The sequence below is a fragment of the Gastrolobium bilobum genome, unplaced genomic scaffold (genome assembly GCF_033153095.1).
Source record: "Gastrolobium bilobum isolate Gb01-03AN ecotype WA unplaced genomic scaffold, APGP_CSIRO_Gbil_v1 utg7702, whole genome shotgun sequence".
Classification (NCBI taxonomy): domain Eukaryota; kingdom Viridiplantae; phylum Streptophyta; class Magnoliopsida; order Fabales; family Fabaceae; genus Gastrolobium; species Gastrolobium bilobum.
Genome location: NW_026897275.1, coordinates 249,055 through 257,668, shown reverse-complemented (window position 1 = coordinate 257,668; position 8,614 = coordinate 249,055). Strand labels below are relative to the sequence as shown.

The following is an 8,614-nucleotide window of genomic DNA, read 5'->3' as shown; positions in this document are numbered from 1 at the left end:
TTGATAAATTATATGACATTATCTTAAAAAGGGTATTTTATTTTATTTGTATCATATCCTGATGATATCTGGTTCGCCTCAAACACATGATAAGATAACATAATCTTATCAGATTGCTAATCAGGTGCTTATGAAACACAAGACATGATATGAGGCTGATATCATATCCTACCCTTATTCAACTCTCTTATCTTATTCGTTTTTATCCTATCATGTCTATCAAACGAGCCCATAGTGTAATTAATGATAAATTAATATTAATTAATTTGAATGACTTCCTATTATAATCATCGGATGCATGGAAATCAACGGTTAAGATGTTATGTAAGACTTATTAGTCTTACATCAGTGTAAAATGATGATCATGATCCATATATATATGTTACTAAAATGAAAGTTATAAATTGTTTTTAAATTTTTAATAGTACTTATTCTATTATTTAAAACTTCAGATATTAGATATTCGAATTTTCATCTAACCGCTCAATTAAGGGTGTAAATAGGCTAGGTTAAGTTTTGGCTTAAATAGATCAGGTCTGTGTTAAAAAATTTAAGCTTGATCTGGCCTGTTAGTCTGCGTAGGCCCAAATTACAAGTCTTGCTTGACCTAAATTTGAAAAATAAAAACCTTGGTCTATGCATATTAACTTGTTTAAACATTTAAAATAATCAATAATAAAAAAATAACTAAAATAATATTATTTTATTATTCAAAATTATTGAAATAATTTTATTTAAAATAAATAATATGATATAGATCGGGATGTAGACTTAGAGGCCCGACAAGTATAAAAAAACCCTATGGCCTGCTTTTTAAATAAGTTTTTTAAAAAAATTAGACCTATTCTATTTAACTATTTATAATAAGCTAAATATAGCCTAATATAAGTTCAGTCATAGGTCTTTATAGACCGGCCTAGACTATTTATACCCTTACACCCAATTCACTTCATTACCTCAATATTTGTTTCTTTTATATATATATATATATATATATATATATATATATATATATATATATATATATAGAGAGAGAGAGAGAGAGAGAAATAATTATCTCATTTTACATGAGATAATTATCTCATGCACTAGATACAAATTGAATGTGGGACCCACTTTATTCTCTCTCCTCTCTCTTTCGTATGTGTGTATAAGAGATTTTTTTCTTTCATATTAAATGAGAAAAATGATATGCGTCTGACATATGGAGATTTCTAAGTAAAAGAAGCAAGGAATTCATCATAAAAGTGTGAAAATAAGCTTATAAATGCAAGAAATATTGATTATTCCTTCTCAATCATTCTCTCACTCAATTTATGCATTTTGATAGCAGGAAACACCAAAAAGAAGTGAAAGAGAGAAGTTAAAATTGCATAGTCTCGCGCAAAAAATGGCGCGATCCGCGCGGATTTGGCGCTGATCGCGCAGGCGTCATGAATGCAGTCCTTGATTTGTGGAGTCGCGAATTTGGCACTGATCGCGCCGGCGTCATGAATGCATTCCTTGATTTGTGGAGTTTGATTAAAAGTGAAATTTAATCAAGTTAATGAGAGGATTATGACCTGGTTGATTGGTGGAATTATGAGAAAAATGGAAATTTAATCAGAATTAATTCAAGGATTATGACCTGATTGAGTAGCTGGCTATATAAAGGAAGCAGAAACTCTAAAACAACATCATCTTTAGTTGGAGAGAATTCTTGGAGACTCATGTTGGAGATCCTTCATCTTCATCTTCTTTTTCTTTATTGCTTTTATGAATTCTTTTTATTTTAAATTGTCAGACATGAATATGTCTGGCTAGTTTTTTATATTGTGGTAAGGGTCACAACCCTTGATGTGAACCCCTTGTATTTTGGTTAAGTTTATGATTAATTATTCAATTGAATTTATTTTACTCTGTTCTTCATCCCATAATTCATTTAGAATTCGCGACTCTATTAGGATTGCGAGGGTTAGGGTTCACAATAGGGATATTGGGATTCTAATTCCTGACAAAGGATAAGATAACTGTTCATGTATGCACTAGGGATAGGCTACATGAACTGCAAATGTGGAAAATTCACTGGGCTTAAGGATTAACTTGAAAAGCTAAGGGATTAGGATTCTAATAGGGTTAATAAGGTTAAGATCACTAAGGGATTAGGGCTTAACTCATTAATTATAGATGGTGAATTATTTGGTTAATTGGGTAATTAAATATAAATATTAATCAATATTACAAGGTGGGGATCGGAAATGTGTTGGCGTCCTTTACTGCAATAGTTTTTCTTTTAATATTTTTCTCAAATCTCAATCTTTCATTTTTTAATTTCTTCAAATTTCTCTCTGAATTATTCACGAAATATTGAATAGTTCACAATTGTTACAAATACCATTATTTTCAAACCAACCCTTGTTCATCCAATAAGAAAGGAATAGTTAAATTTAAATCTGGTGCCTCAATCCTCGTGGGACGATATCTTACTCACTTTTATTACTTGGTACGATCGGTGCACTTGTCGATTTTACGCAACAAAAAACAATTCTCATATATATATATATATATATATATATATGCGTCTCTATATTATTAGTAACTAGTGAATTACCCGTGCGATGCCCGCGGGAAAAAGAACGAAATTGTTCCGTCGTTGGTTAATCATCGCACCGGTAAATCAACACTTTCATCTTGTTATCAAGCTCTGAACGGTACTATGGTGGAGGTATAAACATGAAGGAACAACAAATAAAAAAACAAACCTATTACTTGAGAATTATGTGAAATAAAAAAGAATTATCTTGTTATTTTGTGCTATTTTTGAACTTCAAAAGGCTACAGCATTCACACAAAACTTATAAATATCAACCATAAACAAATATGCAACTCATGGGCATTGATTGTTATGTAAAACAAATATAGTTATGTACTTAATAATTCATTCTTTAAATATAACCACCAATGAACCTTCTCCTTTGTATTATTACTAGTGAATTACTCGTGCCGATGCACGTGAAAAAAAATTGGTTTGTTTGGCGTGGTGGGTCGGCCCTCCGGGCCGAACTCATTTTGTCAGTATTTCAAAGGTCCCAAACAATCATTTTTTTAAATAACAAAACAATCATTCATTGTTACATTACAAATAGGAAAGAAAATAGGATAATAAAGGTCATATCTTTGAAGATAGATAAGGAAAAGAGACGCGAATAAACAGCCATTTTGACCTGTACCATACAACGAAGTTATATCTTTGAAGAAAGAACCCACTATTCGTAACGCAGCCATTTTCATCAAGTATCAATATCTTCAATCCATGTTTACTCTTTACTCTAGACAGTGCCACATATAATTGCCCATGAGTGAAGACAGGCTTAGGGAGATAAATTGCAACATGTGAAAGTGATTATCCTTGACTCTTGTTGATAGTCATGACAAACGATACAATCAGGGGGAATTGTCTTCTTTGGAAATTTATAGGAAATGTATGACTCGATGGGCTCATCGTCATTCTAGGGATTAACACAGTTTCCCCTATATTGCTTCCTGTAAGTACAATTGCCTCAACAACATGATTCCCTAATTTTGTAATAAGCAATCTCGTGTCATTGCATAAACCTCTCGATTGATCAATATTTCTTAATAGCATTACTGGAACTTTAACTTTCAAGATTAATTTATTATCAGGAATCCCTGAGCATGATAATGTATTTAAGATCTTAGGGGTGATTTCATCATCCTCAACAGAGGAAGTCCCACCTTGCTTAAGAATTTTATCCGAACTCAAAAAAGTCCTTTCTTCACCAGGAATCATAGACATTAGGTGCTCGTTTAGCATAGCAACATCGGACAATTTAGGAGTTAGAATAGCACGTTCTTTAAAGAAGGTCTGATCCAAAATATTATCCAAGAGATTCGGATAAAAAGAATTAACCATATCCGACAGCGGATCTTCCGATTCTCTAATCAACAATTCATCTGGAATTGTTATAATAGATTCTCCGTCAACATCATCACCAAGATTACCATCCCCAACTTTAAGTAGCCACTTAGAAAATTCTTTTATTTCCTCTAAATTGTGAGCGCTACTTCCAGAATTAAGACGCATGTTCTTGGTCAAAGTTAATAAATGACAATGGGACCATAGATGAGAAGAATTGATGGTTGCATGAACTATATCTTGTCTGCTGCCATGAGGAATGACAGGTAATATTTGTCGAAAGTCACCTCCTAGAACAACAACTTTTCCACTAAATGGCATATCAACACAGCTTGTATCAGAAATTCTAAGAACATCTCTCAGTGTCCTATCCAGAGCCTCAAAGCAAAATCTATGTACCATTGGAGCTTCATCCCAAATGATTAACTTTGTTTTTGACAGCAACTCAGCTATAGTATATTTCGGCCTTATATTACACGTTGAATCTTCATTGATTTGAATAGGAATACGAAATCTAGAATGCGTTGTTTGTCCTCCAGGAAGCAGAAGGGAAGCAATTCCGCTAGAAGCAACATTAAGTACGATTCCAGCTTTTGATCTAATAGATGCTGAAAGAGTATTCCAAATAAATGTTTTTCCTGTACCACCGAACCCGTATAGGAAAAATAACCCTCCATTACCTGCCGTAACTGCTGAAACAATCTTATCATAAATAGCTTTCTGCTCATCAGTGAGGGAATTAATTAGTCTTTTATGCTCCTCTTCCAAAGCAAATCTGTCATACATTAATTCATCCAACACTAATCGATTTTGCATATCAAGCAAAGTTTCACTATTGATGCGTGGCATTGACGGATAATCAGAGAGACATTTTCCATTGCTCTGCAGTACCTTATCAATTTCTTCAAGAGTTATGTTTTTTATAGACTCTTCTGTAAGAATTGCATCTGACAAAGCATAAAATTCAAAGGAAAAAAAATTAAAAACTTAACAAAGATAAAGTAATCAAAGAAAGAAAAGAGAGCGAAATAAGTACTAAAGCATCATTTGCTGAATGCGGGCAAAAAAAAAAAAAAATAAGCACTAAAGTAACATTTGCTGAATACGGGCAAAAAAAGCTAATAAGTACTAAGGCAGCATATGCTGATTTCGGTTAAACAAAAAAAAAATTGTATGAAATATTATTATAACACGTACCTTGATGTCCTATTCTTTTCCTATGCCGATAAACAACGTCGTCGGATAAAAATTTCCAACACTCTTCCCAAACTTTTTCAGGTCTGTTCATTGAGTTGGCAAATAACAACAGATCAAACAGACATCTAAGATAAGCAGCAGATCCCCAGGTACTTGCCTCCTTAATTGCATCAATGTACTCATTGTCATCATCCAGAAGTCCTAAAGAATAGCACGCATCCTTAAATGTAGGAAAAACCACGCCATTGATCGTTCTAAGATCTTCATAACTCGTGCAACCTCTTTGAAAATTAAGCAAGGTGCGAAGATATGAATCTTCTCCATTATTGGCAGAAAAACGATTTATCCTTCCAATGGAAAATCTTTTTTTTCTCGGATTCCATTCATGCGTTTTTTCTTTGAAAACAAATTCAGTCGGGTACTCTCCATAAGTTAGATGCCTACCTTTTGGACATTTTTTATTTGCATCCATCCAAGACTCAAAAATTGACAGTCTAGACTCCGCCCTTGTCTTTACATCATACAACGAATCATTATCACCGAAAATAATGTTCTTTTCATTAGGCAAGTGAAATGGCAATCTCTGAACAGGGGGATATCTCGAATGAATGTCAAATCCAAATATTCTCCAAGCTGCTTCACATGCGGAGACATACTATCATAAATAAATAAATCGGTGAACATTTAAGTTAATAATTTCTCAAAAAAATTGTACCAATTTTGTAGGAAAGCAAAACACAATGGAGATTATTTTTAGTACCTGCAGTCATAAAACATTTTTATTTCATCGTCCGAATGATTTATGGCAGCTGTCACTCTGTCATTCCCTTTGTGGATGTTATTAAAAAGATATTTAATGGCACTTCTCTGGCAAGTATATTCAACGTTGATATGAGCCTGGTACTTTAAAAGAAGGTGTGCATTATAGGGCACAACATAACGATTATCAAGTTCAACACCATTTTTGTTCACAACTCTCCCATCATTTCTTCTCTTATAATGAGGAAATCCATCATCGTCAATCAAAGTACGGGAGCAGAAGTTATTTGGAAATTTTTTTGAACACCGTCCGTCCTTCATGCAAGGAGATTTGTAATTTTCAGGACCACATGGACCATGTATCATGTAACTCGTGACAGCCATAAACAGCGTAGGATTCATTTCCTTGTCAGGTATCTCCGCTGAAATCAATTTATCAATATCAAGAGCACTTTCAGCTTTGCTTGAAGGGTTCAAGAATAGAAGAATATGAGCATGAGGTAGTCCGCGCTTTTGGAATTCGATTGTACAAACATCTGTTACATTCAAAGAATATAACATAAGTAATAATAAGAATACAACAACGTTATAGAAAGATTCAATGCATGAAGTAAATTTTTTTGTATAAAATCCAGTTAACAAAAAGAGTATCAAGTTTATAATATACTTACATGCAATGACTCTGCCAAGAATATTTTCCTTTTTTAAATCATGTAGCAACTGGTCCAATTTGAACTTGAAGACTCTGCATAGAATATCAGGCCGATCTTCAGGGTTCAGCTGTCTGGCCCTAACAAATCGTGTAATTTCTGGCCACTTAGGATTGCACGTAATTGTTATAAAAAGATGAGGATATCCAGCCCAACGGCAAATTGCGAAAGCATCTTTACAATTTTCAGCCATATATCTAGGTCCGCCTGTGAATGAAGAAGGTATAATGATACGTTTTCCAGTGCTCAGTGCTGCATCTTCACCGCTATCTAATGAATGTTTTATATTTTTGTACAACTCAGCTCTCAGATGACTCTAGTTATATCGAATGAAATTAAGCCGTTCAAACTCAATCATAGTGTATGCATCAACCAGAAGTTGTTGGAAAAGTTTCCTTGATCGATGTAGAATTTCTGATTCTCCAGATCGCATCTGAAGTCTAAAAGAAAAAAATTCCTTCATGCTGATCATGGCTCTTGCATTTTTCCTACCACTGGATACAGTACGCTGGACATCATCACGATAACCGTCTTCATCGTATGGAAATAACAATGGATACTGCTAGCCAAGATATAATGGATGCTTCACATCGATGCGCTGCAATACTCTATCTTGTGTTTCAATAATGATATCCCTATCGCCCATAGCACTGTCTATATCTCCAACAATCAAAGCTGCCACTTCGGATGCTGTCGGAAGATTATAAACTCTTCCATCACTACCACACCTTCGAATAAGTCTCAACTTTACACCATTAAAGTCATCTTCCTTATAACGGTCTCTAGCGTACCTGAAAGACTGAGCTATACTGTTGTGCCTGTTGTGCTTATCGAACATCTCCTTCAATAATCGGATAATTTCATGATCAAGCATATCTTCAGTACTGGTGGAACTGCAAATTTAATAAATAAAAAAATTGTCATTCATATTACTCAACATAAAAAGATACTCCACATATGAAACATGAGAATTGGGTCAAAAAAATATATATACCTTAGACAACCAAGTCTGTTGTTCACTTCATGCTCAGTGTCGTAAATATAAAGTTGAGCAAATTTTGGAGACTGACTATCAGCAGGCAGAAGACTGCCAATTAAATGATGAACTCTCCCCCCAACTCTAAAACAGTAAAGGCCAGAACCTTGATTTACTGATCCATCCACTTTTGCTTCAAAGGAGGTGAAGGAAAAAATCATATTGTACGCTCTAATATTTCGCAAAAAATGGCGGCTCGTCATATGGGAATTAGCATGCAATTGAAGCAATGTATCCGGAGCAGTTTTTAACAAAGGAAGTTGAACTTTTCCATTGACACATCACAATCCAAATTGCGGCATACTTGGGTTACGATCCCTCTTAGTTCTTTCTGCATACCACATTTGTGCTCCACAATGCTCGCAACAAAAGTAGGATCCCCTGCGTCCCAATAATCTAAACATATACAAATATTTTTAGATTGAAATAAGCTTGGTTGTCAGACATGAAGTTTTTTATTTGTAACAGCAATTATTTTAACAACAAAGGTTAAAAAAAACGATTAGATTACATGATCAACATCAATTATTTTAAAAACAAAGATGACGACAAAGAGTGATTTAGTAGTTATAAATCAATGAATAAGCAATCTTGACCATTGATTTAAAGTAACAAATCCTGTCAATTGAAAATATAATTCTTTTTTGTATTTATTATATTCATCGATTTACCATTAAAGGAAACTTTTTTAAATGTTGTAGTGTGAACACATTGGTGAAATTGAACCACAGTGCGACACGTCAACAAGGTTTCCACAGAATGGAATTCCTTTATAATATAAGATTCAATATGATCATGTCTTATTGTTTCAACCGTACACAAAATTTGCTACAAAATGAAATCAATTAATATACATGAAAAAAAAATATTAAATATTATGCTGATTAAATCAATTAATATCAAAAGACCATTCATTTGCTTAATTACATAAGTATAAATAATTGTTCACAATATATATATATATATATATATATATATATATATATATAAACATAT

General features: G+C 33.4%; 1 protein-coding gene across 1 annotated transcript; it reads right to left on the bottom strand.

Moving 5' to 3' along the window:
* Window positions 1-2,806: 2,806 nt before the first annotated feature.
* On the bottom strand, window positions 2,807-7,779 carry LOC133305673 (uncharacterized). The gene is made up of 7 exons (XM_061505910.1): window positions 7,577-7,779; window positions 7,190-7,475; window positions 6,544-6,898; window positions 5,874-6,408; window positions 5,114-5,694; window positions 3,595-4,863; window positions 2,807-2,814 (listed from the first exon to the last, which is right to left on the bottom strand). The coding sequence occupies exons 1-7, from the start codon at window positions 7,777-7,779 to the stop codon at window positions 2,807-2,809; spliced, it is 3,237 nt and encodes a 1,078-aa protein (XP_061361894.1).
* Window positions 7,780-8,614: the final 835 nt, after the last annotated feature.